The 27,601-nt window shown below is 39.9% G+C and overlaps 3 protein-coding genes across 12 annotated transcripts in view; 1 reads left to right on the top strand and 2 right to left on the bottom strand.

Annotated features, from left to right (window-relative positions):
* LOC133522601 (protein Aster-B-like) overlaps positions 1-2,359 on the bottom strand; it is a 58,460-nt gene extending 56,101 nt beyond the window's left edge. For both annotated transcript variants that reach the window (XM_061857960.1, XM_061857961.1), the window contains exon 1: positions 1,652-2,359. In XM_061857960.1, the coding sequence (XP_061713944.1) occupies positions 1,652-1,695 (44 nt within the window). In that variant the 5' untranslated portion in view covers positions 1,696-2,359. The remainder of the gene's footprint in view (positions 1-1,651) is intronic.
* A 125-nt stretch (positions 2,360-2,484) lies between these two features.
* On the top strand, positions 2,485-6,858 carry LOC133522600 (ribosome biogenesis protein BMS1 homolog). Its single transcript, XM_061857959.1, has 2 exons — positions 2,485-3,573; positions 4,354-6,858. Exons 1-2 carry the CDS (start codon positions 2,670-2,672, stop codon positions 6,825-6,827), a joined length of 3,378 nt encoding a protein of 1,125 aa, XP_061713943.1. The 5' UTR covers positions 2,485-2,669; the 3' UTR covers positions 6,828-6,858.
* A 2,378-nt stretch (positions 6,859-9,236) lies between these two features.
* LOC133522589 (liprin-alpha-1) overlaps positions 9,237-27,601 on the bottom strand; it is a 282,899-nt gene continuing 264,534 nt past the window's right edge. For 7 of the 9 annotated variants that reach the window (XM_061857942.1, XM_061857937.1, XM_061857939.1 and 4 more), the window contains 7 exons: positions 26,229-26,273; positions 24,944-25,151; positions 23,791-23,915; positions 23,199-23,401; positions 20,987-21,145; positions 19,188-19,302; positions 15,773-17,946 (listed from right to left, as the gene is read on the bottom strand). In XM_061857942.1, coding sequence (XP_061713926.1) covers positions 17,784-17,946; positions 19,188-19,302; positions 20,987-21,145; positions 23,199-23,401; positions 23,791-23,915; positions 24,944-25,151; positions 26,229-26,273 — 1,018 coding nt within the window. In that variant the 3' untranslated portion in view covers positions 15,773-17,783. Of the gene's footprint in view, positions 15,028-15,359; positions 15,477-15,772; positions 17,947-19,187; positions 19,303-20,986; positions 21,146-23,198; positions 23,402-23,790; positions 23,916-24,943; positions 25,152-26,228; positions 26,274-27,601 lie in introns of those variants that run through there. The other 2 variants (XM_061857945.1, XM_061857941.1) reach the window with 2 other exon arrangements.

The raw sequence follows: 27,601 nt of genomic DNA, 5'->3' as shown, positions 1-27,601 counted from the left end.
CATGTTATGTGTAATAAAAGACAAAAATTGATTTGATTCTGATTATTTCAGTACAAGTAAACAATAACAAACAAGTAAACAAATAGTTGTAAGTAAACAAGTTTATTAATAGTTTCTGTTGAATGAAAATAAAGATGAAAAAAAGAGAGAGAGAGAAACTGAAAGATGATCCCTATGGCAGTTCATTTTTATATGGAGTAGGTTATGTAAAATGTTTATCAATTGTTTTTAAATTGCCTCATCATATTCTCTCTCGCCACCCTCAAACATTCCATACCATACCAGTTTTTGTAATTCTAATTTTGCTAGAAATACTTCGTTTAGACGAGCTTGTCATAATAATAATGTTAACTTTATAAATCTAGATATCATCTCATTGTCTTTCAGCAGATATAGTAGTTGTATGTGACTGTTTGATTCCTATATAAATAAAAAAAAACTTTTTTTTTGGTAGCTTAGCACAAGTATATTTTTGACAGCAGCTGGCAAAATGTATCACTTTGTCGCTTGCCCAGGGGACGAGATTTACTTGTATTTTTATATGAATAACCAGACAAGGAGTCCTTATGGCAAGCGACAAAGTGCAACATTTTGCCAACCATGGTCACATTTAGAAATGTAACATTTTTAAGTGATAAAAATACAGTGAAAACATATTTCTTCAACTATATGTTAAATTAAGCCCTACAAAAAGAGGATGGAAGGGACTGTCATAGGGATCATCAATCAAAACGGGAGGTACAGAACAGGCAAGTAGTTTAAGTCATTATGTTTGTTATTTTCAGCACCAGAATAATTGATATATACTCATAAAACTGTGCAAACTAAGGGCTTATTAGCTTTTTCTCTTATCTTGATTGTTACCACCATATCTTGGTTATTTGTTTCTTGAGAAAATAGTTACATCACTTTTCCTTTCATTGCTATTTTAATTAAACTTTTTATGGAAAAGTTAATTGCCATATACAATAAAAAAAAACAACATTTGTTGGGAAAATTAAAACTCAACAGTCTATGGAACATTCCATAAAATTTTCTGAAGATTTACAGGTACAAGTGTTTCCTTTTCTGTGACTAATGGTCAAAAATATGCACAGAAAAATATTCGCCTGCTTTAAACACCGAAAAAAAAAGTGCAACACAGGAAATAAAATGCGTCCATACGGGACAGTCGATGGAATGCTCCCTATGATTGTTCTTATTTAATACACCAGGAAGATTGAATAAAAAAAATTAGCTAACAAGCATTTCAATGTAATCAAATGTAACTACAAATCTGTATGGATGTTTAAAGTTAGTAAAACATCTATTTCGAAATCTAATTGGAAGTCTGTATCACTCACCTTGGCCCAACTATCCACTTATCAGAAAAAAATATAATTGGATCTATGAACACCATACTATCGATCCTGAATTTGTTTTTGAACAAATTCGTGACTGTAGGCCTTTCGAGAGCGCGTAACTCCATTATTAAGTCTAGTACATAGGCCGAGAACCCCGAGACTTAATTACCGCCGAGGTAGGCGATTCAGAGACAACTGATAACGGGGAACACAATGTAAATAGAGCAGACACGACGATGCAAACATCTACAACTGCGTGATCCTTCTAAAATTAGTAAATAAGCCCCAAAAACGTCAATATAACTCACATGGAAATTGCGATATTGCGGCTGTCCAGTTCTGAAGTAGTCATAGTCACAGGGTTTTAGTGCACGCTCAGGTCAGCCACTCGCGAGCTATTGTTCACAGCTGCGTTTTTTGCTTTCATCATCCAGATACAAGAGATCTATGCACAAAATACAACAAAAATACTATTGACTGCATTGACAATCTGACAGAACTAGCTCAATGTTGCAATAAATATTTTGAAATTTCTCTTATGATTACAGAGCTTGCACAAAGTGTATATAGTTGGAGCAAATGCGATTTGGGCATTGCATGAGCAATGGTTATTACTTGGTGGACGGAGTATGAGTATGCATACGTTATTTATATTAGTGTGGGTTAGTAAAGACTTAATTTGTGTTAAAGAACAGTTTCGACAGCAACACCTTTCTTCTTTACGCCCGCACAGTCGCTATGGCTTTTTTTTGGGTTTTTACTCGGAACATGTGATTTGCGCAAGTTTTGTAGTTGCACAGTTGGTGTTGGCGGTAAGTGTGCGCGTCCAGTAGCCCATTATCATCACTTAAACAAGACTTGCGTGACTGAAACGAGTAAGGCGTGAGTTAATAGTCTGGTAAACAAATTCTGTCAGTAACAGTAGCCTTCGCCCTTACTTGTTCCAATTGTTTTTTAATTGTAAAAACGTCAGAAATTTCATATATATGCATATGCTAGTAACTAGTGCATCAAGCTTGAGCACACTGCTCTCGAAAATGTCCTAGCCTCTGCTTCAAACATTGCTTGTTGCAGTGCAGTGCAGTGCATTTATGCGCTGAGCGCAGGCACTTGCATTGTGACTCGTTCAAACTTTTGCTATATAGAGAGATAATTTAATTTTAAAAATATTTGTTGCATTAATGTCAAATATTATTAACGCTTGCAACATTACATTCATGTGTCAATTGTCAATGTCAAATCCAATCAACATTCGACGGAGTGTTACGGATTCACCACGTGAATTTATTTTGTAGATTATAAATGAGTTAAGTTCAAGTGAAAACTATGGCAGACGATTCGGCATTTGACAAAAAGAAGTCCCATCGGGCGAAACATGCCGGCCGAAAAGCGGAGAAGAAGAAAAAGAAAAACCAAATCGACCAATCTAACCTAAGCGCTCGGCAACGAAATCCCAAAGCTTTTGCTATACAGTCGGCCGTGCGAGCTGAGAGGCAGTTCAGGAGGAAGGAGGATATTATTGCAAAGAAGCAGCATATTCCCCAGGTAGATAAGACACCGCTAGAACCTCCTCCCATAGTAGTAGCTGTCGTTGGTCCGCCGCGCGTAGGAAAGACCACAGTCATTAACAATCTCATTAAAAGCTTCATAAAAACCAACGTCACAAGCATCAAAGGCCCTGTGACCATAGTCACATCAAAAAAACGCCGAATAACTCTCATAGAATGCAATAACGATGTGAACTCAATGATCGACATCGCAAAATGTGCTGATCTAGTTCTGCTGCTGTGCGACGCTAGCTTCGGCTTCGAAATGGAAATATTCGAGTTCCTAAATATATGCCAAGTGCATGGCATGCCTAAAATAATGGGTGTGTTGACACATTTAGACATGATAAAGAATGCAAAGACACTTAAAACAACTAAGAAAACTTTGAAGCACAGATTTTGGACTGAGGTATACCAAGGCGCTAAGTTATTTTACCTCTCCGGTATAGTTCATGGAGAGTACTTAAGGAATGAAATAAAGAATTTGTCCCGTTTTATATCTGTAATGAAGTTTAGGCCGTTAAGCTGGCGAATGACCCATGCTTATGTACTTGGGGACAGAATGGAGGATATTACTAATCAGGAGGCGATCCGGAAGGACCCTAAGGTCAATAGAGATGTGGTGCTCTATGGCTATGTGAGGGGAGTGCCATTGATGAAGGAGTCTGCTGTACACATTGCTGGTAAGTTTTGTTGTCTAAATATTGTTAAGAAATGACATTATGTTTAGCTACTTGATATTAGAAGTAAAAGTGGCCATGGCTAACCACTGATGTGTTGGGACGAAGGTATATAAAGAACAGCCAGTATAGACTGGATGACAGTAGTACAGGACACGGATAAATGGATAGCATTGGAGGAGGCCTTTACCCACCCTAGGGATTCTTGAACAACTAAAACACACATTTTAAGTTTAATTTTTTTACTATAATCACTACCAACTCTTTACTAGCTTTTATTTAACCAGCAATGTATGTATGTTTGGGTTAAATCTTGCAAGCTATATTAATTGATTAACAGTCTACAGCAAGCTCGTTTCTCCATAAAAACATAGTTGCACTCGCATTTTAAAACAACTAGCTGATTGCTCTGAAACTTTGTACTTACAATAAGATACTTAACATCACATACCACAGTTAAAAAAATACAGCAAATTTAAGTTTTTCATACAAAACTTGTTCTTGCTCTGTTTAATTTGTTTTATAAGCTGGAGCTATATAAACTAATCAAAAGCATAGATATACCTCAATTACCTCGCATACAATGGTGCAAGGTACTCCATTTGTATGGGAAGGTGAAATTCGGCCGAGCTTGCTGCAGACTCGTAAGCTAAAACTTAGTTTCTTTTGTAGTAGTAGTAGTTTGTTAGAATTGTCTCAATGAGTATTAGTGAAAAAAGTACAGTGAATAATAAAAACTTGTATCAAAAATGACATTTTTTACTAAAAACATATTATTTTCAGGTGTTGGAGACATGAAAATTAGTGAACTATCATACCTGCCTGATCCCTGTCCACTTCCAACCAAAGAGAAAAAGAGACACCTCATGGAAAGAGAGAGACAGATCTACGCACCCTTCTCAGGTGTAGGTGGCATTGTTTACGACAAAGATGCTGTTTACATTGAGCTCCAAGGCTCCCATCATCATAAAAAAGAAGATGAGGAGATTAGTGAAAAGAAGGAGCTGCTTAAAAATGTTGTTCAGACTAAAGAAACAGTGGATGAGCAGATGCAAGAATCTGGGTTCCAATTGTTCAGCGGCGGTGCTGTGATCTACCCTGATATGATTAAAGATGATGAATATTTACAGCATAATAATAAAAAGGGACAGGGAAGCTCAGATGAGTCAGATTCCGATGATAATGATTCAGATAATGATAGCGGTATTGACCAAGAGAAAGAAAGCAACAAGGTTCCATGGAATAATGATTCAGGGTCTGAGGATAATGATCCCCCTTCTGAAAAAGATCAAGATAATGATGATGGAGAAAGCGGGGATGATGATGAATCAGATAATGAAGATTTTGGTGCAAAATGGAAAGAAAAGCTTAGTGAGAAAGCCACTGAAGCCTATTTTGAGAGACAGAAAACATCGAAGAACATAATGAAGCTTGTGTATGGGGAATTTGAGATTGGAAATAAAAACAAAGAAAAAGAAGAATCAGATGAAAGTGATGGCGAAGAAATTGGAGGATTGTTTAAGAAAGTAACAGACACACAGAAAAAGAAACATAAAGAGAAAGAGAGATTAGACACTGATGAGTGTTCTTTCTTTTACTCACTAAATAAACCAACTATAAAGGATTGGACCAGTGAAGTAAACAAACAAGCATTGATCAACAATTTTGTCACAGGAAAGAGATCAGCTGATGAAGATGCTTCAGAACTCCTTAAACTTGATGATGCAAGTGATGGTGATGATGAGGAGATGTTTGGAGATTTTGAGGACTTAGAGACTGGTGAGAAACATGCTGCAAAGGAAAATGAGGAAAAAGCGGAAACAGGTACAAAACGCAAAGGAGAATTGACTAAAGCGGAAATTTTAGAAAAGAAAATGAAACTTAAAGCGAAATTCGACTCTGAATACGATAATCCTGATGAACATAGGATAAAAGGTGACCATTCATATTATGAAAACTTGAAAGCAGAGGCACTGAAGCAGTCTGAATTGAACAAATCAGTTTTTGATAACTTGGATGAAGGTTTAAGGATAGATGTGGAAGGATTCAGACCTGGTTTGTATGTGAGAATGCTTTTCAAAAACATGCCTGCTGAATTTGTCACGAATTTCGAAGCTAGCTATCCAATACTCATTGGATCATTAAACATGGCAGAACAGAACATTGGCTACGTGTCTTGTAAAGTCAAGAAACACAGATGGTACAAAAAGATATTAAAAACAAATGATCCTTTGATTATTTCTTTAGGATGGAGAAGGTTCCAGACTCTTCCTATTTACTCTAAAATAGAAGATGATTTGAAGTGTAGATATTTGAAGTATACTCCAGAACATGTGACTTGTAACATGCACTTCTATGGGCCGATAACGCCACAAAATACTGGTTTTCTGGCCTTGCAGACAGTTACTAATGATCCTAATGATATGAAGCAATTAGGCTTCAGAATAGCAGCTACAGGAAGTGTAAACGAAATTAACAAATCTACGCAAATTGTCAAGAAATTAAAGCTAGTCGGGACTCCTACTAAAATATACAAAAAAACTGCTTTCATCAAAGACATGTTCAACAGCACTCTTGAAGTAGCGAAATTCGAAGGAGCGAGAATCAAGACTGTATCCGGAATCAGAGGGCAGATAAAAAAGGCCATTAACAATCCTGAAGGCGGTTTCCGAGCTACGTTTGAAGACAAAATCAAAATGAGTGACATAGTTTTCTGCCGAACATGGTTTAAAGTTGATGTTACAAGATTCTACGCGCCTGTTGTGAATCTTCTTTTGCCTATAGAGTCCAAAAACGCTTGGCAAGGCATGAAGACTAAAGGACAATTGAAGAGAGAACGGAATATAAAGTTTGACGCGAATAAGGACTCTATGTATACTGAGATTCAGAGAGCACCAGCAGTGTTCAAGCCTTTAGTAATACCTAAAGCTTTGCAGAAGGGTCTGCCTTACAGATTCAAGCCTAAATCGAAAACTACGACCTTATCAGGGGAAGCACCTAAGGATATAAACAAAGAAAGGGTAGCTGTAGTTAAGAGTCCATATGAACAGAAGGTATCAAGCGTTATGAAGATGCTTAAGACAAACTTCGAGACAAAGAAAAAGGCTCAAAAGAAAGCAACTAAAGAGAGATTAAAGGCGCACAGGCAGGAGATGAACGAAATCGAATGGCGTAAGCTCAAACGGCAGAAAGAGTTGAAAAAGAAGATCTGTAGGACGCTAAGTAAGATGGGAAATAAAAAGAAGCCTCAGATGTGATTTGTTGTATTAATAAAATGTTCTCAGTTAGCTTGAGTTATTTTAATGACCTACGTTTTATAACCTTTACTTTTAAGGGCATACTATACATACATACAGCATCTGTCAAATCCAAAGAAGCCACGCACACTCCAACATCATTGCGCGTGTTCATACGCCATAATTTTTATGGCGCCAACTGCCGATAGGGAGCGTGCATGAACTGTAGGAGGCAGCACAGGAGCCGTCAGATTTTTGGCGCGAGGCGTAAATGTGATGTTTTTTGTTCCGATGTAGCCCACAAGATGGCAGAACCTACTATGCACAAGAAAACGCGTGACGTGTACATGTGCATGTTTATGGTTCCGATTCAGGCCACAAGATGGCAGACCCTCCAACGCGCACGGTCCCTATCCCGAATTCGTTGATGCCGTTCAAAAATATGACGTTGAAAGTTTCACGTCTATACACGGTGTGTCTGTGTCGTGTATGTGCGTACGTCTACGCCATCAGATACAACGAAGCGGTAAGTGCTCAATAATATCTGAGCATGCACTTTAACGTCATTAGCGGGGTCTTTACCGTCTTGATAATAGAAGATTTGTTCAGATTGTTGTGAACACCTTGGCCGCTCCGATATATCTGATGGCGACTGTAGCATTGTACACACTACTGACATTTGACAATTCGTAAACCTTATTACATGGACATAAGATCCATCGATGGTCAGTTCACAGTGCTGTACCAGACTTCAACAAAACTAAAAGGGTTAATTAAACCCCTCGTATGCGGTCTGTCAAATTTGGTTATAAAAAAAGCGGCCAAGTGCGAGTCGGACTCGCGCATGAAGGGTTCCGTACCATTTGAGACGTATTAAAAAAAAATGTACTTGCTAGATCTTGTTCAACATTTTACCACTTTGGACACACATTTTACCACTTTGGAAGTGTCTCTCGCGCAAACTATTCAGTTTAGAAAAAAATGATATTAGGAACCTAAATATCATTTTTGAAGACCTATCCATAGATACCCCACACGTATGGGTTTGATGAAAAAAAATTTTTTTTAATTTTATGACGTATTAAAAAAAACTACTCACTAGATCTCGTTCAAACCAATTTTCGGTGGAAGTTTGCATGGTAATGTATATCATATATTTTTTTTAGATTTTTCATTCTGTTTTTTTAGAAGTTACCGGGGGGGGGGGGGACACACATTTTTTCACTTTAGAAGTGTCTCTCGCGCAAACTATTCAGTTTAGAAAAAAATAATATTAGAAACCTAAATATCATTTTTGAAGACCTATCCATAGATACCCCACATGTATGGGTTTGATGAAAAAAGATTTTTTGAGTTTCAGTTCTAAGTATGGGGAACCCCCAAAATTTATTGTTTTTTTTCTATTTTTGTGTGAACATCTTAATGCGGTTCATAGAATACATCCACTTACTAAGTTTGAACAGTATAGCTCTTAAAGTTTCGGAAAAAAGTGGCTGTGACAGAATCGGACAGACAGACGGACATGACGAATCTATAAGGGTTCCGTTTTTTGCCATTTGGCTACGGAACCCTAAAAAGTGACCTTGACATTTAAAACAATAGATTTAAATTCCCACGCACGGATCCTTATCATACACAGACAAGAGGTTAATATTTTAAGTCTAAATACAATACGAGATTTTAATCCTTAACCGTGTGTACTAAAACGTAGTGATTATATGCTCTTTGGTGTGTACATACATACGGTACATTGTGTGTCGCCATGTATAACATCCGTAATAGTGATTGGAAAACATTGAATTGTGTATCTTATTCTCTCGCAATAAATGTCAAAATCAAAGTGGTTTTCCAACAGCTATAACTATTTTTATGCGTAGTGTTTGCGTCATGTGTTTCCACAGCGTCAAATCAACTGAACTAATGTTGGTGTTGGTAATGTTGGTGTCAATTGAATCGTTTTTGAGACCCGAGTGATATATTTTACGTACCTACTGTAGAGGGGCCGCTCGTCCAGTCGCGCCTTTATTAGTAGGATTGTGTTTACAAATAAACCAATCCGTTTCTATATAATCCAGTATAATGTTGTAGTCCTACTGATTCCCCGACGGTTATTGGTGTTTGTCACATAGTTTTAATTTGCTTCATCATCTAAACGACAAATGGTGGCCACTTTATTCCATTTAGGTAATGAAGTCCAATGCAAATAATATAAAACTATATCACGGATAACCTTAAATATTATACTGGAATACAGGAATGCATTAGTTTATTAGAAAACAAAATTCCCCTAACGAGGGCGCCAACAGACGGTGGGCGCCCTGTGACTTCTATAAACAAAGGTTCTCTAGGTGCAACGAAAACCGAAGGCAGTTGGCTTGAATTTATCAAACTTCTTTACTTATTTGGTAAGGTACAAATAAAACAAAGCTCTTGTATCGTGTAAATTGTATTTACCTCTTATCATTATGCATAACGTACGTCGTTCGCACATTTGATAAATATTTTTACAAAGGTTACACAGTATTCTGATTACATTGGTCAAAATAATCACCGTTACATTCCCCCCGCCCTGCGTCTAGACAGAGACATGTAAAACTGTTAATCTCTATACAAAATCGCTTACCCCATCTTGTAGAGGTCGCCACTTAATAAGAATTTTGTTTCGAAGCTTTGCGCTGTCTCAAAGACCACTAAGTTGTGGTGTGACTTTGTATGGAGATTAAAAAATTATAGACTTGTCTATGGTCTATGAAAGCGGCAACACAGAAAGCTTGGAATGTAAGCAGGGCACGGGTACACGGAGCTACGATGCGATATATGTCGTCAACGAAGCTATGCAAACTATGTAAAATTATATACAATGGAATTAACTAAAAACCTATTATACAATAACCTTAACGTGAAGGTAACTTTATTCTTTGGTAGCGAACTAGCGAGCCACTGGGACTTGGAATATTGTTCGACAGCTCGGTGGAATGTGGACAGGATTTTGACTGCTCTAAAACATACCTTGCCTCACATTTTGTAAATATATTTGTTATTAAAATTGCCTCTTTCGGTGGTTATAAGAGAGAATAGCGTTTTGAATTTTTAACACATTCTTATGATTTATTTAAACTTTATTGCACAAATTTACAAAAAATAAGAGTACAAATGGCGGACTTAACGCTTTAAGGCATTCTCTACCAGTCGACCATATTATTAGAAATAACAAAAAAATCTACGAAATTTAAAAACGAAGTAGAGTTAGGTACTTTTTAGAGCCGCCATATTATTCTATTTATTGTTAGCCCGCGACCGTCTGTCGAACGTTGGCACTTTAGGAGCAATCGGAACAAAGGGGTCAATGGACGTTTGACGGAGCCGTTTTTTTTTTAAATTGTCGGCTCTCACGGACGCGAACTACTAACGGCCAGTATACACTGTACACTAACCGCGCTATGCTAAACAGGAAATAAAGCAACGGTTTTAGAAAAACCGTTTCGCATTTCCTACTAACGAACGAGCTTTATACAAAAATGTAGCTACATCGAAAAGCTATACACTAACAAATAACTAAATAACCATTTTGTAAACGTAGTCGCATATAAAACTTTATGTAGTCGTTTAATTATATTTCATTGATAATGAAACAATGATGTGTATGTATGATATAGAGACGCGGGCATATCGCTGTCTCGCTCTCGCTACCCCACCCCGACCGCGTTTTACGATACCAGTCGAAATATCTACAAATATAAAAACTGGCTATTGTCAAAATGCCTAACATGAAACAACTTTTTTAGTTTTTATTTTGTAGATTCCAACTATTTTATCTATAAGACACAGCCCAGTTATTCGGTATTAGTTTTGCTCCAGTTGACTAGATGCATATCTACACAGAAATTGACACAGAAAAAGAGCGTTAGAAGTAAAATAGAAATACCAATACAGGTAACAAGAGTAATGAATATTCTGGCAATACCAATATCGAATAACTGAAAACATATTTTTAATTATACTTTATATACATTTCAATTATTTATATTTCAATGTCCAATTGTTTTAGTCAATTACAATGTTACATGATGCCCAAAGTTAGCCACTTAAATATTTTTGATTACACTATCTGAATACGAAATATTCATAGTATTTTTTCATGAAATGAATTAACGCACTTGGTATTTTTGCAAACGGTTTTTTTGGAAGGTTGTTTAGAATTGCAACTCGCGAGAACTAAAAAAGAAGTAAAAACGATACTTGTCAAAAAACCGCGGCAAAAATAAGGGTGCGTTCCAAAATGCGTGGCAAAATATTTAGTACGTTGCCGAAGTTAGCTACGATTTAACTTTTAAATACAATTTCCACACTGTGACCACACGTAACACTCACCTAATTTATTAATACTGTTACTCGTTACTCTATACACAGTTATTGGATACCTATTCAAAGTACATAGCAGCCCTTTAATGTTCACCTTCACGCTTAAAATAAACTTGTGATTCAAACAACCGTACATTTACACGAGTTGAGGTATTTCGTAACCAATTAGAAGATACAGCTCCGTAGTAACTATTAGTTAAAACTTAATAAATAATAAGTCCTAGTTAATAAATAGTAAAGCGATAAAATATTAAAAATAATCTTGTAAAGTTTGAACACATCCTAGCTAGCTAAGTATTGCTATGTCCGCACGGGCGGCCGTAATCTATCAAACCATATTTACAATATTCGCTACGAAGATTCAAATTAAAATAGTTTAGCTATACAATTATAATCTTTATTTCATTAACCGTCGATGTTACAATAGCGTCATGAGCGCGCGACACTAGATTAATTTAAAGTCCAAATTAAAATAAATATAAAAAGTGTCGTGCGCGCAAGAGTAGCTTGTAAAGGCTTAATAAAATATACTTAATGCAGCAGCCCACTCTAGTATGGCGCCATACTTGAGGTTGGACATGAGAATTCTGTTTTTCGATGATAACTTGTGATGGGAGGATGGGAGGGATAGTTCTGAACAGTTTCCCAAAATCCTTACTAAATTTCATATGTTTTTGTTAAGGCGATAAAGATTTATTCGTTCGAAAAACAGAAAAACCTCATGTCCGACCACATGTATGTTATCGTTTCAATGTGGCGGCCGCTACACGCGGATAATAAAATATAAGAATCTAACACAATTGCATAACACTGTACACAGACTAGTAACCGGGCTTCCTTTCGGGACCACGAAGGACCACAGGCGCCATGTTGTTTAAAATTCATCTTTATTAGCACGGAGTAAAGTCGACTTTGCAATGCAACTGTGGATACCCTGCGAAATACTGCGCCAATACCGACAGCTAAAATCTATCAGTTCAATATTAACTAAATGTATTAATTCTAGCCAAGACTTTTGAGCCTTTCAAGTCTTCTGAATTTCATATATCTGTCAAAAAATTAAACTGAACAATTGCAACTTTCGGCAAACACAGTATTTTTGTCGACACCAGTTTTTTACTTGGACAATGTTGCTTTTACTGGATTAGATTGCACCAATTAAAAAATAAAAATAAAATAGCAATGACTATTGGAATAAAGCGCGAATAAAAAAGTTTACTTGACACATATTTCGTAAAAAAAATGCTAAAATTGACTATTGCTAAAATTACATAATTTAAAACAATCGAATAGCAACGTAATCCAGTATAACAATCTCAAACGTTAAACCATCATAAAAACATCTAAAAAAAAATATTGTTGACACCTTTACACTGTGGTAACGCAGTTATAACACTGATGCATCGCACGCCGCACCGGCGTGAGCGTGACAGCACGTATATAGCGATGTCCCGCTCGCACACCAATGTGAACCGCCTAATACTATGGATGTATAAACACTCGGAGGCACACATTCAACTACGTAAGCTAGTATATACACACCTCAGCGAGGCACTTGGTACACAGGCCCGGAAAGAGAACAGAAAATAATGACATAATTCAGGTGTTTTAATATAGATGTCGCTACTGTTGCATTCGAAAAACTTTTTAGCCTATATTCTTGTCATATCATGAAAGTTAATTTGACACCGGTCCCATATGTAAACGCTTATATGCGCGATGGGCTTAATTAATTATAACGCTTTTAAGCGTTCTTGGCGTTTTAAGGGTCATTAAAATGCCCAAAAACTGATAAGGGCAGATTTGGCTAAATTAGAAACTTTAGAAACCATGTTAAGTCAGTAATGGTTCTAAAATAGTTTTTAATTAAAAATCAGTATCAATATTTCCCGTTCCCAATCCTATATTCATCAGGCACACCTATAACCATATCCACATTTTATCTTACTTCTGAGCGTCGACTCTCATTGACTGCTTTCGTCCAACTGTAAGGTGATGTTAGATGTTGGGACTATTAGCAGGTTTAACTCTATATATTAGTTTTTGTAACTAATATTTGGCATCAGAGTATGAAAATGTCTGAAGCGGTCGTTAGGGCGTCAAATTCGGAAAATTATAGCCTAACTAGGCACGATTTGAAACTTTATTCTCATACTTATAAGGTTGAAAATAGATATATTAAACGGAATACTGAAGAAAGTTAAGTAGTGAAAGAAGTTGAGTATAGAAATAAATATTACCAAAGAGAATTTGAAATAGAGGTGGATTTTCAAGGAAAATTTTGTAGCCACAGTAAATTTACTGCCATCTTTCGACACATGATTGAAACTTTTAAAACGCCACCTGACTTTGATCCTTATTCTTTCACTGATATGTATTAAATTTGTTAAATATTAAAATGTGTCGCTGTCGAATAGATCAAAGGCCAAAGGTATGGCGGCATCGTTTCGAGCGATGGCGCCACAACCTTTAGCCAATGCCCGGTAAGATGGCGCCACTTTTTGATATTTAATAAATTTAACACATATCAGTGAAAGAATAAGGAAAAAAAGTCAAATAGCGTCCTAATAGTTTTAATCATGTGTCGAAATATAAAAAAAAAATATAACAAAAAAAATATATATATATAATATTATGTGTTAATTTATTGTGGCTACAAAATTTTCTTTGACAATCCACCTCTATTTCAAATTCTTTTTGATATTACTAATACTAGTACTTAACGATGTTTGTATGTTTTATTTTTAGACTATGATTTTCTCAAGTATGACGCTCGCGTAACCACTTTAATATATTTTATTTATTTGTTTTTAATATTATAAATATCGGAATAAATGTTAAGTACATAGTAAATCTAACGGTATCAGAGCACTTCTGCATTCATATATTATATAATAAAGCATAATTTCGCTACAACTGGTTTAATAGTTAGGTATATGTATAACAGTAATGACAACTTTTATTGTAAGTATCAACAACGATGTAAAAGTTGGCAACATTCTACAGTAAAAAGTAGTGTAAAAATACGTCAGTGAAAGAATTTATGTCTACATTATTGTTATTTCGAGAAATTTGTACTAGCGTTAAAATAAATAAAATCTATAGTATTGTACAGGAATATTCATGAAAGTACTCGATTTGGAAGTAACCTCTAGTTTTTATATTTATGGATGTAAGCTAGGTAGAATGAGCGGCCACATATTATTTTAAATTTATAATGATTTTCGAATACCAAATATTATTTATACGATTAAATATGTCCTTAGAGTGATAATTTGATAAAATATGATTTTTTCCGCCACTATATTAGCTCTGAAATCGTTTCTTTCACAAATATTGTCGCACACGAAACTGTTAAAACAGAAACTGAAGTCGTATACATTACAAATGTAATTCTAGAGGTGATTTTACTACAGAATGTTACCACTCGATGCCGACGTCTAAAGCCGGGACATAATAAAAAATCCATATATAGGTCTATGGAAGATAAAAAACGATGTATCACTTGCCTTTTGTACCAGTCAAATAAAAGAAATGAAACGTTTATTCACAGTTTTTGTCGGTAGCTGCCGGTTTTCTGTGTGTTCGGTGGTGGCCGACAGTGGTCGGTGGTGGCCGACAGTGGTCGGTGGCGGCCGACAGTGGTCGGTGGCGGCCGACAGTGGTCGGTGGTGGCCGACAGTGGTCGGTGGCGGCCGACAGTGGTCGGTGGTGGCCGACAGTGGTCGGTGGCGGGCGACAGCGCCTAGTCCATGGCGAGGTGTCAGGAGGCGGGCGCGTGGTCGTGCGCGAGGCGCGCGGCGCGCTCGGTGCCGCTCTGGAGAAGGTTCGCGAATTCTACTTCGAGAATTTGCCGCGCCTGCGATTCGACATTTTAAAATTGAGTCTTGGATTCCATTGAAGTTGATACATACGGCTTTACCTAGTTATATTATATAACTATTGTAGGTTATACTCATGCATAAGGAGCACCAAAAAATACTTCCATATTTTCTATACCTACGAAGAAATCTGTTGTTGCATTTAAAAACACGCAAGTAAGTGTAACGGGTAAGCACTGATTAAAATGTTACATTTTCGTGAATTAGTGAAATAATATTTTTTGTTAATGAATATTGCTGGTTTACGCCTGATTCTATTAATTATTGGACTTGCATGTTATTGTCTTAAAAGCTTGAAGAAGTAGTATACCTGCGTGTTCTGCGTGGGTATCTGCAGCGCGAGCGCCATGCTGTTGGCGTCGAAGTTGTCGTCCAGCGCGATCAGCGCGCCGTGCACACCGCTCTCCACCAGGTTGTTGGCGTACTCCTGCAAAACAAATATAAATACATTACAGTTGGACGGAATATTAATATTGCGCTAGTTATTCGGTTAGGGTGCCGAATATTTGGCATATATTTTGTAATAAGTCTTGGTTCAACATTATAAAATAACTTCAAATACTCTATTCCATCAGATCTGGCTGGAGGCACACGTGTAACTAGGCTATACCTTCAGGTTGATGGAGAGCAGCCAGCGCTGCAGCCGCTCGTTGCTCCACACGAGCACGTCGCGGCTGCAGTGCTCGGCCGAGCGCCGCCGCTCCTCCAGCTATAGCCTACTGGCTGGAGGCACACGTGTAACTAGGCTATACCTTCAGGTTGATGGAGAGCAGCCAGCGCTGCAGCCGCTCGTTGCTCCACACGAGCACGTCGCGGCTGCAGTGCTCGGCCGCGCGCCGCCGCTCCTCCAGCTATAGCCTACTGGCTGGAGGCACACGTGTAACTAGGCTATACCTTCAGGTTGATGGAGAGCAGCCAGCGCTGCAGCCGCTCGTTGCTCCACACGAGCACGTCGCGGCTGCAGTGCTCGGCCGCGCGCCGCCGCTCCTCCAGCTATAGCCTACTGGCTGGAGGCACACGTGTAACTAGGCTATACCTTCAGGTTGATGGAGAGCAGCCAGCGCTGCAGCCGCTCGTTGCTCCACACGAGCACGTCGCGGCTGCAGTGCTCGGCCGCGCGCCGCCGCTCCTCCAGCTATAGCCTACTGGCTGGAGGCACACGTGTAACTAGGCTATACCTTCAGGTTGATGGAGAGCAGCCAGCGCTGCAGCCGCTCGTTGCTCCACACGAGCACGTCGCGGCTGCAGTGCTCGGCCGCGCGCCGCCGCTCCTCCAGCTATAGCCTACTGGCTGGAGGCACACGTGTAACTAGGCTATACCTTCAGGTTGATGGAGAGCAGCCAGCGCTGCAGCCGCTCGTTGCTCCACACGAGCACGTCGCGGCTGCAGTGCTCGGCCGCGCGCCGCCGCTCCTCCAGCTATAGCCTACTGGCTGGAGGCACACGTGTAACTAGGCTATACCTTCAGGTTGATGGAGAGCAGCCAGCGCTGCAGCCGCTCGTTGCTCCACACGAGCACGTCGCGGCTGCAGTGCTCGGCCGCGCGCCGCCGCTCCTCCAGCTATAGCCTACTGGCTGGAGGCACACGTGTAACTAGGCTATACCTTCAGGTTGATGGAGAGCAGCCAGCGCTGCAGCCGCTCGTTGCTCCACACGAGCACGTCGCGGCTGCAGTGCTCGGCCGCGCGCCGCCGCTCCTCCAGCTATAGCCTACTGGCTGGAGGCACACGTGTAACTAGGCTATACCTTCAGGTTGATGGAGAGCAGCCAGCGCTGCAGCCGCTCGTTGCTCCACACGAGCACGTCGCGGCTGCAGTGCTCGGCCGCGCGCCGCCGCTCCTCCAGCTATAGCCTACTGGCTGGAGGCACACGTGTAACTAGGCTATACCTTCAGGTTGATGGAGAGCAGCCAGCGCTGCAGCCGCTCGTTGCTCCACACGAGCACGTCGCGGCTGCAGTGCTCGGCCGCGCGCCGCCGCTCCTCCAGCTATAGCCTACTGGCTGGAGGCACACGTGTAACTAGGCTATACCTTCAGGTTGATGGAGAGCAGCCAGCGCTGCAGCCGCTCGTTGCTCCACACGAGCACGTCGCGGCTGCAGTGCTCGGCCGCGCGCCGCCGCTCCTCCAGCTATAGCCTACTGGCTGGAGGCACACGTGTAACTAGGCTATACCTTCAGGTTGATGGAGAGCAGCCAGCGCTGCAGCCGCTCGTTGCTCCACACGAGCACGTCGCGGCTGCAGTGCTCGGCCGCGCGCCGCCGCTCCTCCAGCTATAGCCTACTGGCTGGAGGCACACGTGTAACTAGGCTATACCTTCAGGTTGATGGAGAGCAGCCAGCGCTGCAGCCGCTCGTTGCTCCACACGAGCACGTCGCGGCTGCAGTGCTCGGCCGCGCGCCGCCGCTCCTCCAGCTATAGCCTACTGGCTGGAGGCACACGTGTAACTAGGCTATACCTTCAGGTTGATGGAGAGCAGCCAGCGCTGCAGCCGCTCGTTGCTCCACACGAGCACGTCGCGGCTGCAGTGCTCGGCCGCGCGCCGCCGCTCCTCCAGCTATAGCCTACTGGCTGGAGGCACACGTGTAACTAGGCTATACCTTCAGGTTGATGGAGAGCAGCCAGCGCTGCAGCCGCTCGTTGCTCCACACGAGCACGTCGCGGCTGCAGTGCTCGGCCGCGCGCCGCCGCTCCTCCAGCTATAGCCTACTGGCTGGAGGCACACGTGTAACTAGGCTATACCTTCAGGTTGATGGAGAGCAGCCAGCGCTGCAGCCGCTCGTTGCTCCACACGAGCACGTCGCGGCTGCAGTGCTCGGCCGCGCGCCGCCGCTCCTCCAGCGCGCGCACGCTGTAGCCGACCCGCTTCAGGCACGCCACGCCGAAGTGTAGCGATGTTCTGAAATTTTAAAACAAAAACTATACACATTGTATACTTTCCTGATAAAAAATATCGATTACGAACGCTCATATGAGACCCTGAGGACCGAAACTGGTAACTTCTATCATACAAAAAACCGAATATAATCTCATAACCGGTTTGCAACTTTGTTTGCGCATAAATAAAAAGTAAAAACGTAACGAAAAATTAACTTTTTCACAAAGGCGTATTAGGGGAACTTTCTCCACGGCACAGCACCGCCGCATTTCGTGGGAGCTTCAAATACTCTTGACGCTGACACGAAATGCTGGAACAATATACCGCCTCCTCTTAGAAACTTATTGTCAGTTAATTCGTTTAAAGTTAATGTCAAAATATACATTTCAAGTGTACAGAAAAATCGTAATTAGAAGTCTGTGCTAATTCTTTTCAACAAACTTCAAGATTTCAAAAGGAGGAGGTTCTCATGTCTGTTTTTTTAAATGTTCGTTACTTCATAACTCCGTCATTTCTGAACCGATTTTGAAAATTATTTTTTTGATTGAATTTATATATACATATATATATACGATTGGTATGACAGATTGGTCCCTATTCTATTCAAATGTGAAAGGCATACATATCCTGATTTTTGTATTTTCATCAACAAATCAACCGCGTCCTACGCTTAAATATGTAAATTAAGCGTAGGACGCTGTGTGCGTTTTTAATTTCATTGTATGAAATCCAAAATCAACAATAAACTTTCTTTCACTCCCTCATTAAGGTCGGTTTTTTCTTAAAAAATATTGTGTACTTATGTGTTTCTTTCTTTGTGGAACTAATTTTATAAGTAAAACAAGTATGAATGTTACTGTACGGGTCAATAGTTGTTGCAGTTTTATTGTGGGTATATCGTTTTGATAATTTAACTCCCTTGCAAATAAATATACGTACAATTATATTTAATATGTATAGCTTGTAGTATTATATTTAATTTGTATAGCTTGTAGTTGCGCTCTCTCGGAAGGGTTTCCACGGAAGACCAGCGTCCTCGAAAGTTCCTTGACATGAAGCGGAGTGCAGACCATTTCGGTGACGGTTTATAATGATACCACGTCAGTGCTATTAGTTAAGTTTAAATTAAGCGTTTTTGAATAAAGCTTCTTCTATTCTATTCTATGAAAACCGGTTTCGGCCCTTGCAAGAATCTGTCAGTAAAATGGACTAGAAGTAAATTTATTACGGTAAATTATATGTAATAAATAAATCGGGTTTACCTATGGAAGCTGTCGACCATCTTGAGCTGCGTGCGGAGGTCCCGCTTGGTGAGGTGTTCGAGCATCCTCGCGTCCACCAGACACTCCATGAACGTCGTGCGGTATTGAGGTAATCCTGTTACACACGAGTTATAATTTACCCAAATTTTTAAATATATTCTTTGTTGTGTCCACGAGGTGTCATGTTATATAATTATAATTGTATGAAATTGGTTTAGATAAAATGTTATATACAAACATCGGAATTTCGAAAGCAAATTTAATGTCAGGTAGGGAGTTCCTATATCGATAATCACAGTTATTTATCCATTTTACCTACATACAAAATGAATGTAAATATTATGAGTATGAAAAAAGTAGTTTGCATGTGCAACTTATTTAAAATAATTAATTAAGCTTTTCGATATAAATGGCAGAATAAATAGTTGCATGAGTAATATCAAATCACCGAGTCTTGATCATCTTTATATCATTAAAAATATACCTGAAGTTAACCTTTGCAATGAATTCTGAACAAAACGCTATACAAACTCTCCTCGGTAGTCGATAAGTTTGAGTTGCTAAATATTGAAATACATCTCGAACTAAATAAGGTTCTCCGAATCAATGGAAATAGTTTAACTGTTGAATGAAAGCAAGCTTTAACCTTTTGACCGCCAAAGACGTCATATGACGCGCGCGGCTACAGCCCAATATCAACCTTCATGCGTACTGACAAGGTTCACGATTACGCGCCGCGTGCGATAGGCGTGGCGTTCAAAAGGATAAGCGGAAACACGTCAGTAATACTAATTTGTATGATTTTAATGTAAATCAAAACAATTTTTTATTCCTAACGTAGCTCAGGTGATAAATGTTTTCATGATTGTAAATTGTAACGTATTTTATGTTTGCGATATTCATCAAACTGTTGTTTTAATAATTGTACCTGCTACTATTTTTCCGGACCACTCTTTAAATAATAAGTGCTTTAAAACAAACCGGTTGGAACCGGTTTATTATATGTTTTATCGAAAACGTAAATATTTATAGCCCGTACACAAAGAGATCCAAATGCGCAAATGGCATTGGATTGGGCATATCTTCTGGAAGCCTGACACTGGTGGCCCTGACCTGGAAGATGCCCAGAAAACGGAAACATGGTCGCCCTAAATCTACTTGGCGCCGTTCTGTGGAGCAAGAGTTGGGTGTATTGGGGATGGGGTGGGAGGTTACCCAAGCTGCCCAGAACCGGAGTCAGTGTAAGAAAATGGTTCGAGCCCTACACCCCAGCAGGAGGTAACAGGATGGAAATAAGAGAAATATTTATTTTAAGAAGTAAATTAACCAGTTTAATTGACGAGCGGGTAGCGGTTACGGGCGAGTGTGTAAATATCGGTTTAAGACATTAATTCTTATATCATTATTATTTATGTATTAAACCGGTGCGTTACAACTTGCATTGAACGACGTTAACTATTTATTAACAGAGTTTTCTGGATTTAAACCGGTTAATACGCCCAAATTTAATAAAATATCATCACTAAAAACCGGTTTTCTTAAAAAAAGGTGAAAATTATTACCTGTGAAAGTTCGGATACCGGTTAATCAAACCGGCCAGATTAACCGGTATCCGAACTATCACAAAAGTGACATACCTAGAGAAGGCAACCATAAGTTGCCGATCCATTCATGGTTCGTATCCCCAAAGGCTAGGGCCGCACATGCCGTCCCTCTCCGCGCGAACGGTAACGTCAGACACGTCTCCATCGCTAAAGCCATTGTATAAAGGACCCTATTTTCAACGAGATAACGCTCACCTAATGACGGCAGCCAGACGTTGCCGATCCATTCATGGTTCATATCCCCAAAGGCTAGGGCCGCACATGCCGTCCCTCTCGGCGCGGACGGGGATGTGAGGGACACCATCTCTTGGATCGCGAGCCGTAGTTTGAGCCGGTGTAGGGGGTTGCTGATGCCTAAAATTATAATCGGAATTTCAAGAAATGAGAAAATCGATTTACAGCTTTATTACAGGATATAATAGAAAATACATTGATCCTATTTAGTCATAGGAATGAACTGTTTTTAGGGTTCCGTACCATAAACTTACGGTTCAGTCTGGTGGCGTACGTATGCAGCAGGTAGATATCATGACGTTTGTGGGTTTCGAAATCGACCGAAAACTGTCGTGGGCCCCCCATATAAATAAACTTTGCGGCAAACTCGGTGGTGCTTGCTTCGCGCTTCGCCGCCTGGCTCGAGTCGTGCCACGGAATGTGGTGCGAACCTGCTATTTCGCAACCATTCACTCACTCTTACAGTATGGCACAGAGTTGTGGGGGCGTGCAGCGGACTGGCAACGCGCTTTCCGACTCCAAAAAAGAGGTGTGCGCGCGGTAATGCAAGTGTCTCAGGATACTTCAGTGAGGCCCTTCTTTAAAGAACTGGGCATACTGACTATGCCGTCGATAATAATTCAACAGATTGCTACTTATGCCTACATTAATCTACACACTTATAAAAAACGCGCAGACTCAGCCCGTCCGCTCCGATACCCAAACAGGCTTCTGCCGGTTAAGCGACGACTTGCGAGATCAGGGAAGATAACACACGTTATGTGTCCGACTGTCTACAACAAGCTGCCAGAAACTATAACCTCAGCTCCTTCTCTAGGTTGTTTTAAAAGAAAACTAAAAAGTTGGCTTCTCGAGCACACATTTTATACTTTGGAAGAGTTCCTAAATATTAAATTATAAATTAACGAATAGTTAATGATGTTTATTTTTACCTATATTGTTAACTAAATTTATTAAATTGTAAACTTTTTTATATACACAATTGACATGTAATATTATAGATATTATAAATAAAATGAATATGAATATGAATATGAATAAAGGTACAAAAGGAACCCGTATGGTGCGACTCCGTCCGTCCGTCCGTCCGTCCGTCCGTCTGTCTGTCTGTCACATTGCTAAATATGTCGAGAACTACTTAAGCTATCGATTTGAAATTTGGAATAGTTATGAACAACGCTAACCCGGACCCATTGAAAGTATTATTTTCACTTGACATTTCTATGAGATAAGATTAAAGGCACCCTTTTTTAAATAAAAGGACAAATTTTGGAATTGGTTCACATGATAGAGAATTATCCTCGAAAAACCAACATACATGCATTACATGGCGCAAATTAGTTTGACCGCTAGATGGCGCTGTACACGATTATTCTAAGTATAGGTATTTCTGATCAAAAGTATTTTGCCTTTGTGGTTACACGAGATAATTCAAAGTTTTTTAATAGCCGTAGCACAAAATGAAATGACCATTATGCTGAAAGAAATAATCAGGATGCCAACTGAAAGAACCGCAACCCTAAGATTAACCGAATCGTGAGTACAATAAGCGGTAACTTGTGCATTCGTATGTATTGGTATATTAAGGTACAGTGTCGATAATAATATACTGGGTATATTTTTGAAATTTTAGTATTTTGAATTACACTGAATCTGTCACCTTCCTTTACTTCACAATATTAAGACTTTATTGGCACGGTCAGTAGGATCGATATTAATTCCCTAACAATTTTATGTTTCGAACGGTAATTTCCGCATTTACGTATCTCCCTTTGAATCTCCTGATTAGACAGTGCCGATATAATGACTCAGCTCTTGACGTTAGCACGGCCCGCTGCGACATATCAGACCAGCATTGAGCCACGTAACTACGGTGAGATAGGGTTGATTATATCTTACCAATTTCCCGCTGTATCTCCTGGTCGGACAGCGCCGACATGATGACTCCGCTTTTGACGTTAGCACGGCCCGCTGCGACATATCAGACCAGCATTGAGCCACGTAACTACGGTGAGATAGGGTTGATTATATCTTACCAATTTCCCGCTGTATCTCCTGGTCGGACAGCGCCGACATGATGACTCCGCTTTTGACGTTAGCACGGCCCGCTGCGACATATCAGACCAGCATTGAGCCACGTAACTACGTAGAGATAGGGATGATTATATGTTACCAATTTCCCGCTGTATCTCCTGGTCGGACAGCGCCGACATGATGGCGCCGCTCTTGACGTTGGCGCGGCAGGCGGCCACGTACCAGGCCGGCATGCCCACCCACAGCTCCAGCCACGCCACCACGGTGGGCCCGTTCCACAGCGCGAAGGGCGTGCCTGCGCGCATGGCTTCGCCTAGTAGCTCGTGTCGGTAGTCGCGGTCTCTGGAAAATAACAATAATTATTTACGATGCAAGTGCAAAAAGTAGGAAATTCGCAACGAGTGGTGATAAATTAAAACACGACCGAAGAGAGTGTTTTGCATCGACACGAGTTGCGAATTACCTATTCGCACATGTATCGTACAACGTTTTACAGTACATATATATGGCTCTTTTAAGAGCGCGCGCCTCGCCGCTCAGAGTCAATTTCTTATTATTTCGTATTTAATTTCAAATTGTGAACTTCGTAATAAATTACTCAAAGTATTTCTGGAGTTCTTATTGTTCGCCTGGACAATGATTGTTGTCTCCTGTAAGATAAGGTAATTTCTCCAGTGCCGAAGCGACACTACCAGATGGAATTCTCTCATACGATTCGAAGCTATACTCACTTGCCCTTATTGCGAGCGTAATCTTGTACTAGAGGCGCGGGAGCTGCGTCGGGCGCGTCGTCGGCTAGCGACGACAATCCTAACGAAGACGCGGACGACAGCGAGCGCTGCCCTCCTTGCTGCATCTATCAAAATAAAACATAACTTAGTTTTGATCGTTTTGACGACCGTTCTGGCCTAATGACCCTGCCCTATGAAGCCGATGGTTCTGGATTCAAATCCCGGTAAGGGCATTTATTTGTGTAATGAGCACAGATATTTGTTCCTGAGTCTTGGTGTTTTCAAGAGTCAGGCTAAGGCAAGTCTGCAACGATTTTGATGGCACACGCAGCAGTATAGCACAAGTCACAAGTCTGACCCATATTTTATTTTGGGAGGGAGTTCTGTCTGTTATTAGCTATGTTTACAAGAACATGAGTTTTTTGTATATTATTTACTGTAAACGCTCTAGAAATTCTCAATAAAAGAATAAGTAAATCCAGAATCCGTAGCCGAGAGTGTGCTTTTTTCGAGAACGTTTTCAATTATTTACTATGTGAAATATCCTCAAGCGAGAACGTTTCTCATACAAGAGAGAGAACGTTCTCGAGAACCGCACAACTCTAGCCGAGAGACTACAATTGAAAGCCACAAAATAAGCTCTATTAGTTCGTAATGAGTAATCAACCTAAATTACAACACGTTTTAATCGTGTGAAAAAGTTACCGGTTTCGGCCTTTACCCACTTGTATCCCTTTTGTTATAAGGAAGCTTAGAACACGGCTAAGATCTGCCCATGGACACGTGACTTTTAAGTAAAACGAGGACAATAACGGCCCGATTCGAAGAATGAAATACGATAAAGATAATATAATGATAAGTTCTGGTTTAGATAATTTCTCATTTAGATATCAATCAATCAATTTTTCGTGTTATGGCTCCATCAAGGTGTTGATGATTCTGCCAATGTCGAGGTTTTGTGTGTCGTATAATTGGCAGAAGTAGCTCGTTTCGGGCAACCAATGTCACTTTGACGTTAGAAATATCATAGATAGACCTTATTGGGAATCGAAATAAACGTCAGTTTTGACATGTCGTTTAATTATCGATCTTTTAAAAATCTTAAACGTCTCTTAATCATTCTTTGTAACGGGGTGATAGTAGAAAAACTCACCGGCATACCAGCCTTCTCCTTTTTACTAAAGAACCTCCCTAAGGAGCTCTTGATACCGCGTTTCTTCTGCTGATGCATCGACGCGATAGAAACAGCCGAGGCCGCGGCCGCCACGCCCCGCGGCAGGCCGGGCGAGGCGCCGCCCCACGCCGCGAGCCCGCCGAGGGACTCTTGGCTCGAGCTGCTGGGAACACTGACATTTAGTGGCCTGGAAATATAAAAGGAATGTACTAATTTGGTGTCGTAACTGTCTAGTGCGTGGAGAAAATCAGGAAAAACTTTTAAGGTACTTCGAATGAAGATGCGGTTAGGCCTAGCGAATATGCCGTGAATGTTTTAAATCTAAAGCGCTGGACCTGGACACGCCTTAAGGCATGAAAACTTTTATTTTTAAAGTAACCAGTCACAAACGTTTTCCAAAAGCTTTACCGTACCTATCCTGCGTTCCGAATTGGTTTGTACAGTCAACTTGAGAAATTCGATATTTAAATTTTATTATTGCAATGAATCGTTGGCCTTAGACGTGACAGGCCAATTTCTGATCATTAATAGATTATATGCATTAGCATGCGAGCTCGCTAGCGCCACCTTACAAAATAATTAGTAAAGTTTCTGGCCTACGACATTTAACAAAATGGAATCACTAAGGGACCAATAGCCTCTACAGCAGGAAGGGGTCACACTTAATCCATTACAATCAACGTACCCATCCACCGATGCTAATTTAGTGATGATAGGCGAAAATAATTAGACTTCTTAGTAATTCCATTTTATTTAACTTGTTAAATAAAATTTGACTTTGACGATAACATTATCATTTTCAGGTAAGGCAAGATACAAAAATAATAAAGAGTATTAGTAAATGTATGTTTTTTGCTAAGTTCTAGTTTTTTATCGAGATCTTCTACGACTAATTTTCATTGATTAATTATAAATTGTAATATATAGACATATTAATTTAAGATATTTTTATATAACCCAAACGAAAAATATTTAACCGGTTTTAGTGAAATAACCGGTTCTTGCTATAATTGTTTAAATTGCAGTACTTCAAAAAGTAGAATGTTAAATATAACTCGCAGATTTTACTAGACTGGGATGATAAAACAAATAATTATCCAGTATCCTATAAACATTCGATTTGACACATATTTTATGAGGCACGTAGCTGAACAGCGTGTCCGGACAGTCGCAGAGGGCGCTAGCGAGCTGACTGTCTGACCGACTCGGTCGGGGCGGATTTGGTCGGGTGGACGGTCGGATCGGTTTAGGAACGAGGCTGCACCTGTGTATTGGGATCCGCGTCATTGATCCTGACATTATTGAAGTCCTGGCGGCGTGCGAGATAAAACATGTTATTAATATGAAGTTTATGTTAGTAAACTAACGGTAAAAGAAGTAGGAACAGTACCCCTAGTGTAAATATTTTCGACAGCGAAACGTGACGTACGCGTTTGCGTTAAGTGTCATTTTGTATGAGATTTTTGACTTTCCAAAACGTCCCGCTTGGCGCGCTGTTCAAAAACCCATACAAAATGAGACTTAACGCAAACGCGTACGACACGTTTCGCTATCGACTAAATTTACACTAGGGGTACAGATTAATAATGAAAAATAATCGAATAGTCAACTAATTTACAACGTAAGTTTAATAATCGAATTACCAAGTAATTTGATTACTGTTGCAATTTTTATAATTTTTTTTTAATTTATTTATAAATAAAAATTAAAACTTATATATAATACATATTTATTCCCGCCAAACTGTAACGTTTATTGGCGAGAGGCGCTCAGTTCTTTATACAATTAACAACTTAACCTATTGAACTTATTATTTGATATTAACATGCTCTCATAGTCTCATACGAGTACATTAAGACACATATACACACAACAAAATTTCTGGTGAGTACGTATACACAAAACAAGTAACAAAGAAATAATATTACTTGTAAATGTAGCACACCTGTGATCTGCGGAGTCATTTTTACGGGGAGTTGTTATAAGAGCATAAGGTATAAGGGAAATAACATAATATTCCATTATCTAATTCATATAGCACTGATCTCTAGAACAAATTGTATGGCGAATTGCTGCAAAATTAATTATATCTCGCTTGTAATTTGAAAAGGCTAGTCAAATGATGGTCAAATGTTAAGACACTTCGCCGATCCATAGAGAAATAAGAAGTAATAGAGTGCTCACTCCATACATCAGTTTTGGTACCAATATGCTTGTTATTTTCGCAGTCGACATCTAGCATCGAGAAGCGGAACTCTCAGTACTGCTACTCGACATCGCGGCAAACAAAAAGTCTAATGCTTAACGATTTTCCGCTAATATTATAACCAGAGTAAGCGTAGGAGTTGAGAATAGAATTCCGGTTACTCTAGTTATAATATTAGCGGAAAATCGTTGAGCATTAGGCTTTTTGTTTGCCGCGATATCTATTGTCGAGTAGCAGTACTGAGAGTTCCGCTCCTCGATGCTAGATGTCGACTGCGAAAATAATAAGCATTTTGGTACCAAAACTGATGCATGGAGTGAGCCCTCTATTACTTCTTATTTCTCTAAGGCCGATCTTCTTTTTAATATCTACACGTCATATTTATAATTGTAGTAAGTATTTTTATACATATCCACCACCTGATCGACAGT

The sequence above is a fragment of the Cydia pomonella genome, chromosome 11, assembly GCF_033807575.1.
Source record: "Cydia pomonella isolate Wapato2018A chromosome 11, ilCydPomo1, whole genome shotgun sequence".
Taxonomy (NCBI): Eukaryota; Metazoa; Arthropoda; class Insecta; order Lepidoptera; family Tortricidae; genus Cydia; species Cydia pomonella.
This window is presented reverse-complemented; position numbering and strand designations above follow the sequence as displayed.

What these genes read in the sequence shown, in the direction of transcription:
- LOC133522600 (XM_061857959.1), top strand. Translation starts at nt 2,670, where the DNA reads ATGGCAGACGATTCGGCATTTGACAAAAAGAAGTCCCATCGGGCGAAA. An exon ending in GTCTGCTGTACACATTGCTG is followed by an intron (nt 3,574 to 4,353) that starts GTAAGTTTTGTT and finishes TATTATTTTCAG; the next exon opens with GTGTTGGAGACATGAAAATT.